Source organism: Lepidochelys olivacea, assembly GCF_965140295.1.
Source record: "Lepidochelys olivacea isolate rLepOli2 genome assembly, chromosome: 2".
Taxonomy (NCBI): domain Eukaryota; kingdom Metazoa; phylum Chordata; order Testudines; family Cheloniidae; genus Lepidochelys; species Lepidochelys olivacea.
The window spans coordinates 14,922,181-14,945,656 of NC_140412.1; the positions used below are offsets into that span (position 1 = coordinate 14,922,181).

The 23,476-nt window shown below is 42.3% G+C and overlaps 1 protein-coding gene across 1 annotated transcript in view; it reads left to right on the plus strand.

Moving 5' to 3' along the window:
* Window positions 1-23,476, plus strand: part of ZFAT (zinc finger and AT-hook domain containing) — a 136,983-nt gene that overhangs the window by 27,039 nt on the left and 86,468 nt on the right. Inside the window, exons 3-4 of the mRNA XM_084621848.1 lie at window positions 1,424-1,687; window positions 16,110-16,283. Of these exons, the coding sequence (XP_084477974.1) occupies window positions 1,424-1,687; window positions 16,110-16,283 (438 nt within the window). The remainder of the gene's footprint in view (window positions 1-1,423; window positions 1,688-16,109; window positions 16,284-23,476) is intronic.

Here is a 23,476-nt window from a genome sequence, read left to right on the forward strand (position 1 = left end):
GCTATATCTTCTTATTCAAGCATGGAATTTCTGTCCATAGGGATTTTGTGCTTCAGTTTGATTCATTTAAGTTTTTCACCTTATTTGACTATTCTTTTTTAAACATATAGTGCCACTCTCCCACCAGCATGATGGACTCCGTCAGTCCGATATACTTTGTACCCTGGTATTACCATGTCCCATTGATTATCCTCATTCCACCAAGTTCCTGTGATGCCTATTATAACAATATCCTGCCTATTATTCCCCAGATAGTACTGTATGTAGAACTGGTAGGGCTATAAGACCATATCCAGCAGGGGAGACCTAGATCCATGTCTTTTATAGTGTGAAAGAGGGGATATGATGGGTGGCTAGCATGAAAGAAATCCCCTTAAAGTAGAACCTGAGTGCCCCCAGCACCCAATGGATTACCACACATTTTCCCCTCACAGTGGAGTACCTAGTTTCACTAGACAAAATTTCTTATTGAGGATATGGGTGCTTCTGGTCTGCTCAGACTATAAGAGGATGGCTCCAAATGTCCTCTTGAGGTGACCAGAATGGTGAATAAAGAAATCTAAGCAGTAAACATGATTTCAGTGAGAGGAGGGGTTCCTTTTTATATCTCGCTCTTTTTCCAGTGCTAATACTTCTCATTCATGTATCTAACTTCAAAAATAAAAGGGTACTCAGGAAGCCTAAATTATATAGTATATTTAGCTTTGTGAAAGGCTTCTGGTTTTAACACTTTCCAGTGTTCGCTAAGAAAAGCGTATTTGGGGGGAGGAAATACATTTTAATCTCATTGCCAACAAGATTTTTTTTCACTTCTTCCCTGCAAGTTTGGTAATAATTATGAATCATGAGAGTAATTAAAGAATAGTTGTTATAAAGCAACTTGTTATATTTTCTACAATTTGTTATAAAGCAATAAGCTTTTGATAAAAAAAATTGACTTACAGTTAAGCTGCCTTTCTTTTTCTCAGCACTTTTCAAAGAAATACTTCAGCAATTTCTTTGAACTAATCTAAATTAAAATGAGATTTAGGCAAGGACTAGAACTTGTGATCTGTGAAGTGCCAGTCAGAAAACACAGAGCAGAACAACTTTCTAGAAGGAATGCACACACTGATAAAATAACATGCTGTAATTTTAAAAGAATGCCTACATTTTAATTTTTGATGAATGTATAATAATTTGAATTTGGTATCCATAATACAAAGTGTTATTGCTTTGCAGCTGGCAGAAATACCATCAAATGTCACTCCTAAAAAAGAAAAGTCTGAGAGTGAAACTTTAACAGTATTTTCACATTTCAAAAGGAGAAGCTCTTGAACTTTATTTAGCATTTTCCATTTTCAAGAAGCTGTATATACATTAATTAATCCTCCCAATAACCAGCAAAATTGCATTACAGCTTCTTTTTAATTTTCCTATATAGAACTTCTTGTAGTGAAGAGAAAAAGGGGCAGACCAAAAGGGTCAACTAAGAAGTTCTGTGCAGACGAAGAATCAGCAGAAAACAATAACTGCATTCCAAGCGAGGAAACACAGCAAGGGCCAGAGGAAGGAACAGAATTGGCTGAAGTTTTACCAGGCAACTTGGAATGCCGGAAATGTAGTCGGAAGTTCTCTAACCCACGTCAGCTAAGAAAACACATCTGCATTATTGTTTCAAATGAAGGAGAGGAAGAAGGAGATCCAGGTAAGCAAATGTCTTACAAAAGGACATGTAACCGTGTGGACCAATCTTCTTCCCTTTGAATATGATATGGTAGATAAAACTCCTAATACTAGACTGTATTGTTTTTAAATTAGAGTGGAATACTGGGTGTAGATTTTGTTTTACATTTAGATATATATCTATTTAAAATGACAGCTTGATAATCCCTTCAAGTCATAGTGTGGTGGGCACGTGCTGATGATGACTGAAGCAAAGATTCTTCTTCAAGTGCTTGCACATGTCCATTCCACCTTAGGTGTATGCTCCAGTGCACTGGGTAACTGGGTGGTAACTATCACGGTGGCACCTGTGCCCTCTGCATGCTCGTGCTGCTAGCTGAGGACGAAAAGGGGCAGAGCCATCCTGATTCCCTCAGCTCCTTCTCATCTCCCATGATTGGAGTGCATGTGTATGTTTGCTGCACTCTTTTGTCTTTCTTCTTTTAAAGAAAGTTTTTTTCTACTCCTCATTGTACATAGTTTGTTAGTCAGTGAATTATTGTGATAGCAGTACTCATTTTAGACATTTGTTTCATTTTATATATATATTTCTTTGGGCTTTAAGTTTGGTACCAGGGCATGTCTTTGTCCCTGGGATTTAAGTGCTGTTCTGGTGTAACAAATTTATGCCAGTCATCCTAGCTATTTAAAGTGTTTAGGAGAGGTCATGTAAGGCATAAGTACCCTATCTATAGAGGGTTTAAGACCAGGTCTAAGAAGTTGAGGGAAATTTGACTTTGGCATATCCTGATGGAGGCAGCTTTGCATCCCCACTTGGAACCCAGCCGCTCAGTAGCAGGGGTTCAGACTCCATCTCAGAGTGCACTATCAGACTTGGTGGGTTCCGCTCATCAGAAGGAACTAGGGAGAAGGTGTGATCCTTTTCCAGTTTCATGAAATGCCAGAAGTCAGGTATTTAGAGTTCCTCTAGCCAGAAGTCTACTTCTTCTTTGAGAGTGAGGTCCCTAATGGAGACCCATAGAAAGAAGTCTGGTACTGAGGTTAGAACTAAATCAGACCCAGCTAGCTGCTCCCTGGTATCATAGAATCATAGAATATCACGGTTGGAAGGGACCCCTGAAGGTCATCTAGTCCAACCCCCTGCTCGAAGCAGGACCAATTCCCAGTTAAATCATCCCAGCCAGGGCTTTGTCAAGCCTGACCTTAAAAACCTCTAAGGAAGGAGATTCTACCACCTCCCTAGGTAACGCATTCCAGTGTTTCACCACCCTCTTAGTGAAAAAGTTTTTCCTAATATCCAATCTAAACCTCCCCCACTGCAACTTGAGACCATTACTCCTCGTTCTGTCATCTGCTACCATTGAGAACAGTCTAGAGCCATCCTCTTTGGAACCCCCTTTCAGGTAGTTGAAAGCAGCTATCAAATCCCCCCTCATTCTTCTCTTCTGCAGGCTAAACAATCCCAGCTCCCTCAGCCACTCCTCATAAGTCATGTGTTCCAGACCCCTAATCATTTTTGTTGCCCTTCGCTGGACTCTCTCCAATTTATCCACATCCTTCTTGTAGTGTGGGGCCCAAAACTGGACACAGTACTCCAGATGAGGCCTCACCAATGTTGAATAGAGGGGAACGATCACGTCCCTCGATCTGCTCGCTATGCCCCTACTTATACATCCCAAAATACCATTGGCCTTCTTGGCAACAAGGGCACACTGCTGACTCATATCCAGCTTCTCATCCACTGTCACCCCTAGGTCCTTTTCCGCAGAACTGCTGCCTAGCCATTCGGTCCCTAGTCTGTAGCGGTGCATTGGATTCTTCCATCCTAAGTGCAGGACCCTGCACTTATCCTTATTGAACCTCATCAGATTTCTTTTGGCCCAATCCTCCAATTTGTCTAGGTCCTTCTGTATCCTATCCCTCCCCTCCAGCGTATCTACCACTCCTCCCAGTTTAGTATCATCCGCAAATTTACTGAGAGTGCAATCCACACCATCCTCCAGATCATTTATGAAGATATTGAACAAAACCGGCCCCAGGACCGACCCTTGGGGCACTCCACTTGATACCGGCTGCCAACTAGACATGGAGCCATTGATCACTACCCGTTGAGCCCGACAATCTAGCCAGCTTTCTACCCACCTTATAGTGCATTCATCCAGCCCATACTTCCTTAACTTGCTGACAAGAATACTGTGGGAGACCGTGTCAAAAGCTTTGCTAAAGTCAAGAAACAATACATCCACTGCTTTCCCTTCATCCACAGAACCAGTGATCTCATCATAAAAGGCGATTAGATTAGTCAGGCATGACCTTCCCTTGGTGAATCCATGTTGGCTGTTCCTGATCACTTTCCTCTCATGCAAGTGCTTCAGGATTGATTCTTTGAGGACCTGTTCCATGATTTTTCCAGGGACTGAGGTGAGGCTGACTGGCCTGTAGTTCCCAGGATCCTCCTTCTTCCCTTTTTTAAAGATTGGCACTACATTAGCCTTTTTCCAGTCATCCGGGACTTCCCCGGTTCGCCACGAGTTTTCAAAGATAATGGCCAATGGCTCTGCAATCACAGCCGCCAATTCCTTCAGCACTCTCGGATGCAACTCGTCCGGCCCCATGGACTTGCATCCGAGAGTGCATGGTACTATATTCATCATCTAGCAATGTAGAGGTGTAGATTCTGGCACCTCTTTCAATATTGTTGAGACAGACTCTATTGCCAGAACCTTCTACAGCTTCAGCTTAGTCTGTGGTACACTGTATGCTCTCGGTACCAACAACACCTGAGTCTTACGTGGTGACTGGGGACCATCTTTGACTCTTGGTTCTGGATTCATTGCTGATGCAGGAGGAGGTTCAGGCGCCTGTCCCTGTTGTACAAGCCCCAGTACTGGGATAATCTTTGGTACCCACACTTTCAGTGCCATGAGGGTCTGGACACTAGCTGGATGCTCAGTGGTGCAGCAAGGCTTCTGTGAAAAGCCTCCAGTAATGTCCACATCTCGTTGGTCTGTTTAAGTCCTGGTCCCTTGCCACTCCACCGTACCACCTTGGCCTTTGGACTATGCTTACTCCTCTTCAGAGTTAGAGGTGGGATTCATGCATCAGGAGCCCATTAAAGAAGGTCTACATCCTCTCCTGTTTATGCAAGTCAAGATCTCAGTAGCGTCATTCTTATAGGAGCAAGTCCAGGAACAGGATGCATTGGTGTTAGGACCTGGTACTACATCAAGTCCAACAGTGACCCTTTTGGACTCCTTGGAGATTTTCTCTGGACTTCTAGGTCCTCATTGCGTAGACTGCAGACATTTTATAGAACAAAGTATGGAATGCGAAGTACCTCTTGTGATAATTTTGTACAGATTTCCAGAAGGCTTTTGACAGTGTACTAAGAGAAAGTCCTGGAAGAATTGTGGCATATTATGGAATACTTGCAAAAATAATTAGCATAATCAAGGATATATGATAACGCTGCATGTGCAGTCAGAGATGGTGACAGCATCACCTAATGGTTTGCAGTGACAAGTGAACTAAGACAAGGGTGTATTATGTCCCACATATTGTTTGGACTAGTCCTTGACTATATCATGAGAAGAATAACTACAGAAGGCAACCAAGGAATTTTATGGACAAATGATAAAGCACAATTGGATGACTTGATTTTTGCTGATGACATTGTCTTGCTTAGTTCAACATATTGCTTAACGGAAGAAAAGACACAGCATATACAGCAAAATAAATAGGTTTCTTCATCAACAAGGGAAGGACAAAATGTGTGGCTATCAATGTCCCAAAAGTAACCATTAGTGTGGCTGAAGAAACATTCGACGAAGTAAGTCATTTTCTCTATGTAGGGAGTGAGATGTACAATGATAATGACATCATGCTAGAGTCAGGCAATGAACATAAAAAGCAGCAAACAACTTCCATAAACTTGAGAAGATTTGGAAAAGTAGCATGATTGGCACTAGCATAAAAATATGAATTTTTAACACCAGAGTCAAGAAAATCTGCACCAGAAATTGATGAGAAGATCAACTCACTTCAAAGTAAATGCCCACGGAAGATCTTCAGAGACTATTGGAAAGAGTTCAACATCAGAAACTGTCAGTTGAACAAACCTATCTAAAACATCAAAGGTGGTAAGAAGACGACAGTGGGTTTTTAAGAGTGCTACCAACACGACTTCTACCACAAGTAATTATATAGACACCACCTGGAAACAAAAAAAGGAGGGTGACCTAGAGAAACATTACACAGAACAATAGAGAAAGAAGCCAGATCCATCAACATGACACTCAGAAGCCTGAACAGACTGGCACAGGATGAAAATAAATGGCAGAAACTGGTGGACACCCTATGCACGTGTGGTATGGGAGGGTAAAGAGGAAGGTGCAGCAGTCCTAATTAGCATGCAGTAGTTTAGTATGTGTCAATTCTATGTGCAACCATTTCAATTTTATATGGCAGTTCAAAATTTCACTATTTTAGTCTTAAAAAATAAAAGCACCAAGAAACTTAAAAAGCCCAAAACAGTAGTTGAGAACTTACACGCACACAAAAGCCAGGAAATTCAGTTACGGTTTCCATAGCAACTGTAACTCCACCACATTGTGTCATTTATTAAGGCTTAAATTAAAAAGTGTATTCAGTAATATTAAAAAACCCTACATACACTCTCCGGTGCCAAATTATGATTGCTGTGGCAACCATGTTTTTGAACTTCCTTATTTCTGTGTATGGAATGGCACAATGCTATTCTACTTTTAGTTGATAATTTCAGCTGTTCTTTCTATGAAAATAAGCTCATGATTATAAAGTGCACTTACTGGTTAAAAGAGTGGTAAAGCTAATATATACCTTTTTGTGTGATTCCTGGGTTGAAACTAGGTAATAAAAACACATTATTCACTTGCTCACTGAGGAAAAATTAGTTTGGTTAAGATATGATTAAGGGGGTTATGATAAATTTACAAATATTTAAAATGTGTAAACTCAACTGTGATGGGCATTATTGAAGTAAAAGGGAAAATATCAAGAAACTTCTAGACAGTAAGATGCATTAGGCTGTGGAGCAGTCTCTTCAGTGAAGTGTCTGAAGCCCTTTCATATGGGACATTTAAAACTAAACTGGACAAAACACTGCCATATTGTACTGGAGACAGTTCTATGCATTGTTCACAAGGAAATGAACTGAGAGACCTAACAGGTCTCTCTCATTTCTCACATCTATCATTCTGTGACCCAGATGGACCTCTCAAAAATCTCTTGATGCCCTGCTGTTGTTTCACAGCTGATGATTACGTGGTCACCAGAAGCTGTGGTGGAGCAATAACATTGCCAACAATGGACATAGATTGAATATCCAGCCAGACCACCTTAAAGCCTAGCTAGAGATTGATCTGGGTGGTGCTTTATCTGCAAGGCGGCTACATTCCTTTGCATTTGTGATGATGATGATTGTTTCAGATGTGAACAGCCACTCTCCTCTCTCCCCCAAGCAGGAACACAGCTGCAGAGGCAGGCTCCAACTCCATGTGGCCCTGTCCATGGACAGCACCAGCAGCAAAATAGCAGAGAATCCCGCAAGTCCTTAAAGGAGCTGAGTCCCTGCTCCCCCAGCCACTTCTCTCACCCCTTGGCAGGGACACAGCTCCAGCACAGCAGCTGGGTCCAGCTCCAGCTGGCCCTTCATGCAGCCCACACTTGGGGGAGAGACAGGGGAGAACCTTTGGGCATTCTTCACCTTCAGCCACTTCTCGCTTTTCAGAAAATTTGTGTCAATTCTCAGAAGGTTCAGTGAGGCTGTGATTCCCCTCTCTGTCCCTCTCTCAGCTCAAAAACCACTACTGGGAAGGAAGCTTCCCAAGGGCTCTGTTCTTCTACAAGGAAGTAGTCCCAGCCCTGCACCTCCAGTCTTCACTGCCACTCACTTTTTAGCTCTGGCTCAGACAAGACTAAATGGTAGGTGCTACTTCTCTTCCTCTCTCCTCTCCACCTCCCCCACAAAGCAGGTAAGAATAACGGGGACATCATGACAACAGAGACAGCTTATTTCAAGGAAGTGGATGTGTGAAGCCATTTACACATCCTCTTGAGGGGTTCAGACCTACATTTATTACTATTTCTATTGCTGTTCCATCATGCTTCCAGAACACACTGTTCCAGGTCCACCCATTCCCAGGACTCAGCCAGGTTACGGCTCCAAAAGATATCCAACCAGACCTGCCTTTCCCAGGGCATACGGCAAACTAGGTAACTGTTCTTCCACTTGGAACATCTAATGGCAACATTTACTTCATCTCCTGTCACAGTTCAAATTGAGAGGAACTGTCCAAGGAAACAGAAAAAGTAGAAATAGGAAACTAGATTCTGACACTTTGGTTTACTTCCCCAGAACTGAAGATCTCTCTGAGGCTTGAAAACTTGTGCCTTCCACCAGCAGAAGTTGGTCCAATAAAAGATATTACCTCACCTTCCTTGTGTGTCTCAGACCAGATTCTAGACATCTAACATCTGTACACACTGCACAGGTCCACTGGGTAGGCACAGGTCAGAAGCAGACAGCAGAAAGTATCACAAACTAAAGCTGATGCTGATTAATGCAAGATCTGCTGCTAAGAAACAAAAAACAACACACAACATTATCAGTTATGAAGTACCTGATATATTCTGCATCCCTGAGACCTGGCTAGATCCTGCAAACGCTATGCTAGCCCACCTCATCTCCCCAAGGGTACTCAGCACACCAGAGATACAGAGAAGCAGGTGGTACTGTATTTATCTTCTCTGCAAACATCAAAGACAAGAGAGATGCCTCAGGTAAGACAACTTCATTCTGCTGACAGTAGAAACCAGAGCCAATGCCAACATAGATTTTTATGATTATTTACAGGCCACTACAGACATAAGGATACAGAGAAGTGCTCACTGACGCTTTGTCAGTAATGGTGGTGAAATACCCCAGACTCGTTGTCCTGGGAGATTTCACCATTCAAATTGATGTGGGTACAGATGCAAAAACCCATCTCTTCACTTTCTTCCCTGGGACTTTCACAAATTATCTCTGGTCCACCCACCACAGCTGGTGATTGCTTGGTCCTGATTTTAGGCCTAGATATCAAGATAGAGAACATTATAACATAGTCACTGTCTTGTCAGACCATCACCTCATTAAGGCAGTGGTCAGAAACCTTCCAGCACTCAGGCAACAATAAAGACGAATGATCCTGATTTGACCCTGAAGGCTCCAACAAATTCCAAAGCCTGCTAAAAGGACAACAGCACGCCACCCAGAGGATGAGGAGTCTGTGAATGAGTGGATCATTGCCATTCTACACTGGCCTCGGCCATTGGCACACTTGCCCCTAAACAGTCCCTTCCTTCCCATCACCCACACAGAACTTCTTGGTTTTCCGACAGTCTGCACTGGATGAAGAGAGAGCATGGAAACTTGAGTGCTGATGGCAGAAAACAAAGGCCAATTTAGACAGGATGAAACATAATACATTCTTCAAAGCCTATGGTCAAGCTGTACTACCAAACAAAATACCTTCCTATGAGCCTCCACTGAGATTGCCAAATCCTGCCTCAAGGAGCTGTCAAGGGTTGTAAATTGCTTCATCAGTCCCAAGTGCCTACAACCTGCATCAGAGCCAAGCACCATGGGCTGTGAAGGACTATCCTACTTTGCTGAAAAGATTACACATTTGGGAAGCCTTCTCAAACAGCATGGATCTGCTCCACCTGTACCCACCAACCCACAGCTCACCTGCATTTCCCAGAGTTCACTCATCAAGAAATTTTGAATACCCAAAAAGAGTCCCAACCCAAAATTTATGAATCTAACTCATGCCCTTCTTTGCTTGTGAGAGAGAGTCATGAATACCTGGTGCCACTTCTGACCAAAGTAAGCTATTCTTAAGCCAAAATACGTGTCTATGCAGGAGGCTGTACCAGTTTAAATAAAACAGATTAAAATTCAATTTAAATTAAACAGGTACAATTTTCTTATGTAGACAAGGGATAACATTTTCAAAGATTCTGAGTCACTTAGGAGCCTAAATCATTTCTGAAAACTACTTGCTGTCTTAAGCCACTTCGGTGCTTTAGAAAATTTTACTTATGACTGTTAATAGATAATTCTCACTTCTCACTCAAAAAGTGTTTTATGCAAGTGTAATCCCGTTGGTGTTTAGAGAGCCCGGCTCCTTTAAAACTTCATCCTGGGGCAGAGGAAGTGTTGGTTGCTCCAGGAAGAGGAAGTGCTGGTCGTTTCTGGGGGAGGAGAGTTGAGGTAGGGAGACTGACAAGGACAGGTATGTGTCTGTAGCTCCAAACAAGAGGCCTACAGCAAACAGGCCCTTCTGTGGCGAAGCAGCTGAGCCAGCCCAAAGCCCAGGAAGGGCAGAGTGGTTGACCCGGGACTTCCTGGGACAGCAGCCAGGAGGAGCACTGAGCCAGGAAGGAATCACCTGAGATGAACAAACTGGAGCCGGACCCAGTATCACATTTACCCAGAGCTGTATGGGGCTGTGAGTACTGGGTCTTGTGACTGCATTGGGAATAAGGAGGGAGGCTGTAGTTAGCTAAGTGGGGAGGTTGTTGCTCTCTGAGGGTTTGCAGATTGTGGCAGAAGAGGGCACCCAAGGGGTTTGCTGGGGAAAGTATCTTGGCACCGAAGACGACTAGGAGTGCCAAAGACTCACTGCCAGATGGGAAATCTCCAGGATTCCTGAACTTTGAGTCTAGATGCATTGCTCATTGTCTCTCCTTTTATATTGTGTTAAATTGATCTACTGTATGCTGGTCTAAAGTTAATTCTTTACTTCTGCACACCCATTTTTAACATTGTCCTAATTTACGGAGGTTCAGAGGTGAACTGTCACCTTGATCACCTTGACTGATCTGTCCTTCAGCCCTCATATAGATTGAGCGGATCACAACTCTTTTTCCATTCTTCTTGTATCCTGGCCTTCCTTCTCCATGCGTGGCCATGTGTTTTCATGATAAAATCTTCTTGTCTCTTTGGAGGTCGGCCGAATGGTTGTTTCAGTTCCTGTGGGTACCACTCATTGACAGCTGCAGTCCATCGATTGTCAGTTTCACTGTATGCTTGGCCCATTGCATTTTACTATGCTTGCTCTCACCATGTCCTGCACTCCACTCTGCTGTCTGATCACTTCACTGTGGATTCGGTCACAGATTGAAATTCCCAGAATTCTTTTTTACATTGCCCTCTCTGTGACAGACAGTAGCTGCTCATCTGTCTTCGTCAGGACCCATGTTTTGCTGCCGTACAACATTGCTGGTAGTACTGTTGAAAAGGCTGGTGCATGTTGCCTTGTTCATTTTTTCCTTGGAGGACATCCTTGATAGAATTGAATGCACACCAACCTGCTTTCTTTCTTCGTAAGAGTTCACCTTCCTGATCATGGCATATGTTAATTTCTTGGTCCAAATAGACCTATTACTCAGCTTCTTCTGTTTGTTCTCCCTTGATTGTTTTTTGGGCTTCTGGGAAGGTTTCAGACTGCATAAATGACCGCAGGTGAACGGTATGTAACGTAATGCATATATTCTCATTTGATCTTTTCTTGTGTATGAACTGAAGGAACTGCTGAGTCTCTTTAGACTACAGTTATTGTATTTTTCCAATTAAAAACCTCTTTGAAGACGTCATTGCTTTCTTTTCCAAATAGTGTTTGTTCACCTTCCTCACTTCCTATTTATTGATGGGAGCTCTATTGAATTTTGTACTGTCTTGGCAAGCAATTTTAAATTCCTAACAGATTTCTGGTCACTGACTGACTGACTGAATCTGTCAGTATTGTCCCATCTGTTAATTAATATTTTTTCTGGTTAGAAGACTAATTTTTTCACTCTTATGTTAGCCATAGCCCACGTTAACGCGTTGTGCTAGCTTTCTCCACCCTTTGCATCTAGCCCTGAGTAGGAGCCCAGGGAAGGATTTGTGCCTCAGAGAGGAGAATGCATTTACTATATGAGCCTTTAACAGGGTGCAGCCTCTGTTCTCCATGCTCCCCAGCCTCCGGGGATTCTATTGACAGATGTTTGACAGTTGTGCTCAGCCCTTCCATGAACAGGATGGATCCTTACGCCCTCCCTTAGGGAGAGTTTTATGTAATGAATTTAGCTCTATAAAATGAGACCAAAATCGTGCCTCGCCTGAAAACCGAACCAGACAGATCAAATCAATATGAAACCCCACCATATGTAGCAGTAACTAATCAGATTTCACAGCATATGGAAAAGTTTCACCTTTCCTGAAAGTTACCCAATCAAGCGACATTACTTCTGTAAAAGCCCCCATAAGATGAAAGTACAGTGACTTTGCATTGAATTGCAATGTGTCCAAAGATCTGAGGGCATTTCAGCCCTACCCAGGCTTACTCCTACTGTTTTCTGACTCTACGGAGGGGTGTAGGAACGAAGGGACCCTCTGCCCCAAACTTAGTAACAGCAGTGGCTCTGCAGCTGTGTTAGAGTAAGGGATAATTTGTGAATATCTTTGACCCTGTGTACAAGTGAGCTCCTCTCAGAGCAATGTGTGATGATATTCTGCTATTGCATGAGACAAAAAGAGCATCTGACTGTAATAATAATAATAATTAATAATAAAAAGAGATGCCAATGACATCTACATATATTGAAAAATAGGGGGGAACAATCACCTCTTTCAGTTATAATTATCTTAGGTATTACTTGTTGGCTGTGTATCCCTGTGAACTTTTGTGATTTTATAGTAACATTTTCACCTTTTTTTTATTCCTTCCCCCGGCCACTCTCCATAGCTGTGTGAAAAGTGCGGAGGAAAACTGACTATACCAGCAGAGGCCAGTGAAAATGACTATATACAAATGGTTTAAAATGCACAAAGTAGGGCTGTCAAGCTATTAAAAAAATAAATCATGATGTTAAACAATAATGGAATACCATTTATTTAAATATTTTTGGATGTTTTCTACATTTTGAAATCTATTGATTTCAATTACAACACAGAATACAAAGTGTACAGTGCTCACTTTATATTTATTTTTTATTACAAATATTTGCATTATAAAAAAAACAAAAGTAGTATTTTTCAATTTACCTAATACAAGTACTGTAGTACAGTCTCTTTATCATGAAAGTTGAACTTACAAATGTAGAATTATGTACAAAAAAATAACTGTTTTATTTTTGAATGCAATGTAAAACTTTAGAGCCTACAACTCCACTCAGTTCTACTTCAGCTAATCTCTCAGACAAACAACTTTGGTTACAATTTGCGGGAGATAATACTGCCTGCTTCTTGTTTATAGTGTCCCTTGAAAGTGAGAACAGGCGTTTGCATGGCACTGTTGTAGCTGGTGTCTCAAGATATTTACATGCCAGATGCACTAAAAGATTCATATGTCCCTTCATGCTTCGACCACAATTCCAGAGGACATGCATCCATGCTGATGACAGGTTCTGCTCGATAATGATCCAAAGCAGAATGGACTGACGCACGGGCATTTTTATCAACTGAGTCAGATGCTGGCAGCAGAAGGTTGATTTTCTTTTCGTTCGGGTTCTCTAGTGGAAGAATGCTGCTCTCTTAAGACTTCTGAAAGCATGCTCCACACCTTGTCCCTCTCAGGTTTGGGCAGCACTTCAGATTCTTAAACCTTGGGTTGAGTGCTGTAGCTATTTTTAGAAATCTTACATTGGTACCTTCTTTGTGTTTTGTCAAATCTGCTGTGAAAGTGTTCTTAGATGATGATCCAGCACATGTTCATTTTGAGTTTGCTATAACATGAAATATATGTCAAAATGCCGGTAAAACAGAACAGGAGATATACAATTCTGCCCCAAGGAGTTCAGTCACAAATTTAATTAACACATTTTTTTAACGAGCATCATCAGCATGGAAGCATGTCCCCTGGAAAGGTGGCCAAAGCATGAAGGGGCATACAAATGTTTAGCATATCTGGCAGATACATATCTTGCAATGCCGGCTACAAAAATGCCATGAGAATGCCTGTTCTCACTTCCAGGTGACATTGAAATAAGAAGCAGGCACCATTATCTCCCATAAATGTAAACAAACTTGTTTGTCTTAAGCAATTGGCTGAACAAGAAGTAGGACTGAGTGGACTTGTAGGCTTTTTCAAGTTTTACATTGTTTTGTTTTTGAGTGCAGTTTTGTAACAAAAAAAAATCTACATTTGTAGGTAACACTTTCACTATATAGAGATTACACTACAGTACTTGTAGGAGGTGAATTGAAAAATACTATTTCTTTTTTTATCATTTTTACAGTGCAAATATTTGGGATAAAAAAAAATATGAAGTGAGCACTGTACACTTTGTATTCTGTGTTGTAATAGAAATCAATATATCTGAAAATGTAGAAAGATATCCATATACATTTAATAAATTTAAATTGGTATTCTATTGTATAATAGTGCGATTAATTGCGATTAATTTTTTTAATTAATCGCGTGAGTTAACTGCGATTAATCAACAGCCCTAGCACAAAGTAAATTTTAAAATGAAGACTTACCTTTCAGTTATCATAATCTTAGTTGTTATTTGTAACCATAGTTTGTGCTGCGTGTGTGTCTATCATCGTGGGGTCCTGGTCCAGGGCTAGGGCTCCTAAGTGCTACTGCAATACAAATAATAATAATAATAAAAATTTCACAGAGAAGCCTGAATTTTAACTTGATGTCCCTTTAAATGTTTACTTTGCTTTCAATAATAATAATAATTGTTTGGGTCACTTACCTTTTTGTGTCTGGCTATCCGCTTCTTTAAATGCCTTTTGATAAATAAAGTAAAGTATCCTAAATTGCCAGAGAAGCATGAGTGTTCTTGTGTAATCTTACGTCTTGAGGTGTGGTTTAGGTTTCTTTATGCATTTTTAAAATAAAATCTTTTCATAAAATGAATGCAGTGAAATAAACTGTCAGGGTTCCTTCCCCACTCTGAACTCTGGGGTACGGATGCAAGACCCCCTAAGCTTATTTTTACCAGCTTAGGTTAAAAACTTTCCCAAGGCACAAATTCCACCTTGTCCTTGAACAGTATGCTGACTCCACCAAGTGATTTAGACAAAGAATCAGGGAAAGGACCACTTGGAATCCTATTCCCCCAAAATATTCCCCCAAGCCCTATATCCCCTTTTCTGGGGAAGGCTTGCGAATAATATCCTCACCAATTGGTACAGGTGAACAGAGACCCACACTTTGATTTTTCATTGTTCTGAAGATCCATCAGGTTATTAAAAGAAGAATTTATTTAAAAAAAAGATAAAAGAATCATCTCTGTAAAATCAGGATGGAAGATAACTTTACAAGGTAACAAAAAGATTCAAAACACAGAGGATTTTCCCTCCAGGCAAAACTTTAAAGTTACAAAAACAGGGATAAACCTCCCTCTTAGCACAGGGAAAATTCACAAGTTAAAACAAAAGATACTCTAATGCATTTCCTTGCTATGCTTACTATTTCTGTAATATTAGATGTATCATTTCAGTGGGAGCTGGATTACTTGCTTGGTCTCTCCCTTTGTCTCTGGGGAGAACACACACCGAGCACCAAACAAAGCCTCCCCCCTTCCCCCAGATTTGAAAGTGTCTTCTTTCCCCATTGGTCCTTCTGGTCAGGTGCCAACCAGGTTATCTGAGCTTCTTAACCCTTTACAGGTAAGGAGGGATTTTATGCTACCCTTAGCTGTATATTTATGACATAAACATTTGACTGTTCTGGGTCCAATATAAATAATACCTGAAGAACCCATATTCCCTGGTAACCAATAAAGCTCTTCACTTCTTTCAGTGTATTTTCTAAAGCAAACAAGTTAGCAGTGGAGGAGGACTTTTTTATACTGGCTGCTGACTGAACAGATAATATCATGGCCAATAAGGGCCTGATCCAATAAGGGCTTGACTTTGATGGATTATGGATCAAGCCCTAGAGAAATTAAGCAAAGGTCATCAAGATAGTTATGCACAGAAAGGGAGAAATGGTCTTCAGCACCAATGAAAAAAACACATCAAGTTGCACAAACCTTTTGGTGGGATTTTCAAAAGTGCCTGTGTGATTTAAGAATACACATGATTCCAAGAGGGACTTGTGCTCCTAAATCACTCATGTGCTTTTGAAAATCCACCTCTTATTTTTAAATCTACTTTCCCTAATACATATATTCCTTATGCCACTCTACATATATTTTTATGCTGCCTGTTTTTTTTTTTTTTTTTTTTTGCATTAGAATTGGCTCATGCATTGGGGAGGGGGGAAGATTGTCTTGAGGACTGATGCAACGTTGCCCCATTTTTACAATTTTTTTTTTCTTCTACAAAGGCATTAAGTATCTCCCCATTCTTTTCAAGGTGTAAATATATAACAGCATTTCACTTGTACATAGTTATGTTCTTTTTGATGTTTGCTCTTTAGGTAATGATTCTGACGTTGACCTTGACAGGAAGGAAGATGAGCGAGAAAAAACTCCGAAGAGGCCACGGATACAGAAAACTGAGAAGACTCTATCCGCAAAGGAAGGCGACCAGATTTCAGGAGCTAAAAATCCTATTATAAGTGTGGTTTTGACAGCACATGAAGCTATTCCAGGTAACCATAATTATTTACTACTATATAATCAGATTTGTTTTTAGTTCCTGGGTATTTATTTAATGCTCACAAAATATAAATAAAGTAATTGGAATAAGATAAATAAATGTTCAGAATATTTATGATCTGAATATCAGCAATATTTAGCATCCTTTGGTCATCTCCTTATAAAGGCTCTCTGCTCATCTGGTAGTTACATAACATTCAAAGCAGTCCTCAAATTTCTTTAAAGGTCTGATGTAAAGGTATGAAAGCGAGTTTGGAGACTTAGGAAAAATAGCTGAGTTTATATAGAGTAATAAAAGCACATAAAGGATACAAAAAGAAGGAACTGAAGATATGAATGATAAATCAATGGAAGAGTAGAAAACCACTCTTTTTCTCCCCCCACTCAAATCAGGTCCTAAAAATATGATGCTGCTATTAATGTGTACAGCTACGTTAAACGACAGTTTTCAGAGTAGCAGCCGTGTTAATCTGTATCCACAAAAAGAACAGGAATACTTGTGGCACCTTAGAGACTAACAAATTTATTGGAGCGTAAGCTTTCGTGAGCTACAGCTCACTTCATCGGATGCATAGAATGGAATATATATTTATATTATGCGCCTGCTTATTGGGGGAACCCCAGCAGCTGCCGAGGGGATGCCGCATGCCAGGATCCCACTTCCCCTGCTCCTCTCCTTCCCGCCCCCCCCACCCCCCAGCTTCCCTGCTGTTTTCTGCAGGGAAAAGCAGAAAATGTGTGGGGGTGTTTTCTCCTGCAGGCGTGGAGTCCCACAGAATCCCCCCAGTTGCCCAGCTCACCTCCCTCATCTCTGAGGCTGCTCCAGGCATGCTGGAACAGATGCACTGCTGGGGAAGATGCACGTGTCCCCAGGCAGCTCTTTTTTTGCTTTTCTGCACAGGGGGCCATATGAATCCCCTCATGAGTAATAGTTGTCATTTATGTTTTTCAGCTATTTTGATGTCTCTGGAAATTCTTAGGTCATTCCTTTTCTCATAAATGCTTTTATGTGTACAATATCATAAAGATGGCTTTTAAAGCCTTTCCTTTCATTCCTGGAGATCTTTCTTTAGCAGAAAGTTAGTTTATTGCTGCAGACTGTTGCTGAAGAATTAAAAAAAAAATGTTTTTCCCCTTCTGCCTACATTAGATCAGTGGTTCTCAACCTTTCCAGACTACTGTACCCCTTTCAGGAGTCAGATTTGTCTTATGTACCCCAAGTTCCATCTCACTTAAAAACTACTTACTTACAAAATCAGACATAAAAATACAAAAGTATTACAGCACGGTATTACTGGAAAATTGTTTACTTTCTCATTTTTACCATATAATCATACAATAAATTGATTGGAAAGTAAATATTGTACTTACATATCAGTGTGATACTTCAGCTTATTTTTCACTTGTGAGCCTTGTCTAAAGCCTGAGCGCCAGGCAGCGGGGCTGAATCATGTAATGTAGCTTTGCTGGGCCCCTGTGGTGTGGAACCTCAGACATTTGCCCTACTTGCCATCCCCTAATGCTGGCCCTGCACTTGCGACCCCCCCAACCTGTCCCATGACCCCACTTGGGACTGCAACCCCCAGGCTGAGAAACACTATCTAGATGAGTTGATGTACCCCCTGGAAGATCTCTGAGTACCCCCAGGGGTACACATACCCCTGGTTGAGAAACACTGAATTAGATCATGTCAAGTTCAAGACTGTTTAAGTGCTGTCACTGCAGCATTTTCATCAAGCATTAGCACTCTATAGCCACCTGTCATCTAAGCTGAGAACTTTGTACAGATACCCCTTTTTTCTTAATGTGCAGTGTTATAAAATCCTTGTTGAAGATGCTAGATAGGCTTTCTACCAGTTAGAAAAATGGAAACTCAAGAATTAGTAGGTTTCAGAGTAGCAGCCGTGTTAGTCTCTATTCGCAAAAAGAAAAGGAGTACTTGTGGCACCTTAGAGACTAACCAATTTATTTGATCATAAGCTTTCGTGAGCTACATCCGATGAAGTGAGCTGTAGCTCACGAAAGCTTATGCTCAAATAAATTGGTTAGTCTCTAAGGTGCCACAAGTACTCCTTTTCTTTTTTCAAGAATTAGTAGGATTTCATCTATAGTTTTGAGAAAGTGATCATACTCATGGCTTTTCTACCCTTGAAATGCTACAGTGGCACAGCTACATCTTGTTACCCGGGGTTCTCTCAACCGAAAGCTCTTGGTAACTTTTACTCTGTGCAAGGTGGCGGCAGGAAATAAATCAGGGGAGACACGGCCGTCCAACCGATAGATGGCTGGCGGAAACAGGACAACACAAGAGTGCTTTTACTTCAAGCTAAACTTTACTTAGTCTCAAGCACTTACACACGTGCGCAAAAGGTTAGTAAAACACCCCCCAACCCTCAATAATTACCGAAGCTGAGTGTGGCTCTCGAGTGGCACAGTGGCAGCCCGTCTGCCGGTGGGGAACACAAGATGCATCCAGAGGGGAGTCCAGTCCTGAAGAGTCCCACTGCCTCAAACTTTTCCCCCTTATTTATACATTAGTAATAGAATGACATGTCCCTTAAAGAAAACTTGTTAAGCAAGCAGTTTCAATGGTCAAGCAAGAGGTTCCTTCTGATTATCGATTAACCAGGTGTGTGTTTTTCCAGAGTTTGCAGCCTTGACGTCCCAATAGACATTCCTGGGGCACATCCTGCTCTTCTAAAATGCATGTATCAGCAACTTTGACACAATTCTTATCAGGAAGGACACAGGGTCAAGCTGCCCTTTCTGTGGCACCCAAAATGCCCTCCCCTCCTTCCTTGGTCAAGCTGAGTTTGCTACATGGACACTTTATGGCCTGCTAGCTTGGCTGCTTTTAGCAATAAACTATAGTGGTTTCAGGCACTTTACTGGTTTGCTGACATCTCCCCGTACAATCTCTGCAGCTGTGTCAGTGTAATTCCTCAGTGTAGACACTACTTACAGTAGTGGGGAGGAGTTCTCTTGTCAACATAAGTAATTGCACCTCTCTCAGAGTTCCATCAACTTAGCGCTGTCTACGCCGGGGTTAGGTTGGCTTAATACATTGCTCAGGGATGTGGATTTTTCACACCCCTGAGTGACGTAGCTGTGTCAGCCTAACCTTTTAGTGTAGACCAGGCCTCAAACGGCGTGTCTCCTTTTTCTAATGCAAGAGGCTTTCAAAATGGTTATATTAGCTGTTCAATAAACTTTTATTCTGCACTATTTAGGACGCTGTTTTATATCGTGTACACTGTAGATTATAGCTCAACTGATCTTTGAAAATCCCTTTAGAACAGATCAGGGGGATTCTAATTTTCCTACAGGGACAGCTAGACAAGGTTTGATTAATTTTTCTTTCATAGAATGAATTTAGAGCTCAGGAAAGGTAATGGATTGACAGCCTTAGAAACTTTGAAAGCTTATATTAACCCACAGAATAAGTTTAGCTTGAGCAGCAGCACTGCAAACGCCTCTTCCCATGGCACTTGTCAAGGTTCCTTTCCCACTCTGAACTCTAGGGTACAGATGTGGGGACCTGCATGAAAACTTCCTAAACTTACTTTTACCAGCTTAGGTTTAAACTTCCCCAAGGTACAAACTATTTTACCTTTGTCCTTGGACTTCCACTGCCACCACCAAACGTTTATCTGGGTTTATTTTATTAGGAGAGCGTTGTTTGGAAATGTCTTTCCCCTCAAAATCCTCCCAACCCTTGCACCCCACTTCCTGGGGAAGGTTTGATAAAAATCCTCACCAATTTGCATAGGTGACCACAGACCCAAACCCTTGGATCTTAAGAACAATGAAAAAAAGCATTCAGTTCTTGAAAAGAAGAATTTTAATAGAAGTAACAGTAAAAAGAAGTAACAATAAAAAGAATCACCTCTGTAAAATCAGGATGGTAAATACCTTACAGGGTAATTATATTTAAAACACAGAGAATCCCTCTAGGCAAAACCTTAAGTTAGAAAAAGACACACAGACAGGAATATCCATTCTATTCAGCACAGCTTAATTTCTCAGCCATTTAAAGAAATAATAATCTAACGCATATCTAGCTACATTACTTACTAAATTCTAAGACTCCATTCCTGTTCTTTCCCCGGCAAAAGCATCACACAGACAGACTCTTTGTTTTTCTCTCCCCCCACCTTTTGAAAGTATCTTGTCTCCTCATTGGTCATTTTGGTCAGGTGCCAGCGAAATTATTCTAGCTTCTTAACCCTTTACAGGTGAGAGGATTTTTCATCTGGCCAGGAGGGATTTTAAAAGGGTTTACCCTTTCCTTTATATTTATGACAGCACTGAAGGATCTTATTCATTAGTAGGAGGGACCCCATGTTCCCAGAGGTGAGAGGGAAGATTAATCAGTCCTTGACCTCTGATTAAATTGACTAGTAGGCGTTTGTTGTTGTTAACATTTCTCCACTAGAAATTGCACTGACCACACACAGTTTTGCTTTCAGTTAAAAGTATTTACTCTTAAATGTGACTGACTGGTGTTTTTCTTTGATAGTGTATTTGAATGTGTTAATGGCCACCACTGGGTAAAGTAAATGTCATATCCTCAGTCTTCTAATTTATGTTAATTTTATTTTCCCCTGTGTAATTCCTCCAGCGTGAAGGAGCATTTATAGTTCCTCTGGCCACTGCTAATGCTGGGCCCTGTAGGCTTAAGGTACGTCTACAGTACAAAATTATTTTGAAATTATTCTATTTGAATTTTCAGAAGCTATTTTATACATTCAGTCTTCTGTGTCCCCACTAAAGTGCATGAATTGGCACATTGCGTCCGCAGTACCAAGGCTAGCATCGAATGTCGGAGTGGTGCACTGTGGGTAGCTATCCCGCAGTCCCCGCCGCCCATTGGAATTCTGGGTTAAGCTCCCAGTGCATGATGGGGCAAAAACATTCTCACGGGTGTTTCTGGGTGTGTATTGTCAGAAAGCTATGGCAGACAATCGTTTTGCACCTTTTTGGCGTACAGACACCATACTGCTTTCAGCAGATGGTGCACCACTGCTCTCCTGCTACTATGAATCCACCTCTCCAACTCAGCTCTGCTCGGCCATCGTGAACCGAGCAGCACAGCTTCCGCCACCCACTCTGCTCTCCCGCTATTGCCACACTTCCGAGCTTCTCCATGTTGTCTGTCCTGGGCTCCCACCTCCGTGAAAGGCACAGAAGACAACCCTTTTCCGCCATTGTTCGGCTACCGTGAACCGAACAGCACAGCTTCCGGCGCCAACTCTGCTCTCCCGCTATTGCCACGCTTCCGAGCTTCTCCATGTTGTCTGTCCTGGGCACCCACCTCTGTGAAAGCCACAGAAGACAAACATTTTCAGCCTTTGTTCGGCTACTGTGAGCCAAACAGCACAGCTTCCTCTGCCACTCTGCTCTCCTATGTTTCACGCCCTTTTTTCAGGATTACTCGTGCAGGCGCCATAGCCATGGAGCCCGATCAGATCTCCGCTGCAGCTTTGACCATTGTAAATACCTCGCACATTATCCAGAAGAATGTGCAGTACCTGCAAAACCGGGCAGGAATCGACAACAGCGCCATTACTTTAGTGATGAGGACATGGACACAGATGGCATAGCATATGGCGATTGAGAGATCATGGTGCTGTTGGGCCAGGTTCGTGCTGTGGAACACTGATTCTGGGCCCAGGAAACAGACACAGACTGGTGGGACCGCATCGTGTTGCAGGTATGGGATGATTCCCAGTGACTGAGAAACTTTTGTATGCGTAGGGCCACTTTCATGGAACTTTGTGACTTGCTGTCCCCTGCCTTGAAGTGCAAAGACACCAAAATGAGAGCAGCTCTCACAGTTGAGAAGCAAGTGGCCATTGCCCTGTGAAAGCTTGCAACACCCGACAGCTACCGGTCAGTCGGGAAATAGTGTGGAGTGGGGAAATCTACTGTGGGGGCTGCTGTGCTGCAAGTAGCCAACACAATCATTGACCAGCTGCTATCAACTAGTGACTTTGGGAAATGTGCAGACCATTGTGGATGACTTCAATGTGCTGGGATTCCCTAACTGCGGCGGGGTGATAGACAGAACGTATATCCCTATCTTGGCCCTGGAACACCGGGGCGGCCAGTACATAAACCACAAGGGGTACTTTTCCATGGTGCTGCAAGCACTGGTGGATCACAAGGGACTTTCACCGATATCAACATGGGATGGCTGGGAAAGATGCTTGATACTCACATCTTCAGGAACTCTGGTCTGTTTGAACAGCTGCAGAAAGGAACTTACTTCACAGACCAGAAAATTGTTGTTGGGGATGTTGAAATGCCTATAGTTATCCTCGGGGACCAAGCCTACCCCTTAATGCCATGGCTCATGAAGCCGTACACAGGCATCCTGGACGGTACTAAGGAGCAGTTCAACTATAGGCTGAGCAAGTGCAGAATGGTGGTAGAGTGTGTGTTTGGACGTTTGAAAGCGCGCTGGTGTAGTTTACTGACTCGGTTAGATCTCAGCACAACCAGTATTCAAATTGTAATTGCTGCTTGTTGTGTGCTCCACAATATCTGTGGGAGGTTGAGGCAACTCGCCAGTTTCTCACAGCCAGACAACAGGGCGATTAGAAGAGCGCAGCAGGGCACGCTGCACATCAGAGAAGCTTTGAAAGCCAGTTTCATGACTGGCCAGGGTACAGTGTGAGAGTTGTGAGCAGGGATGAGCCCTTTAAAATAAACGCGAACAGCCCAGTGTGGCTCCGATGAGGTTCTGAGAAGGGATGAGCCCTTTAAACTAAACGTGAACAGCCCAGCGCGGCTGGGTTTCTCCCCACCTCCACCGTATGGCTCCGATCAAGCTCTCACTCACTAGAAGTGCCTTCTCCAGGGTCATGGTCCAGGAGCATGCTTTGGGAGTAGGGGGAGGCTATTGGCTCCAGCATTAAGAATAGTTCCTGGCTGGGGGGAAAACAGATTCCCCACTTGCTGCCTGTGCACTGTCCTCTTTGTCCTCCAAAAATTCATCTTCCTCGCTCTGTGCTACTCCCCCCTTGTAGGTGTCCATGGACAGTGGTGGGGTAGTGGTGTCGTCACCCCTCATAATTGCATGCAGCTCATGGTAGAAGTGGCATGTATGGGGCTGTGACCCAGAGCGCCTGTTCACCTCCGTGGCTTTTTGGTATGCTTTCCTGAGCTCCTTGATTTTTGTACG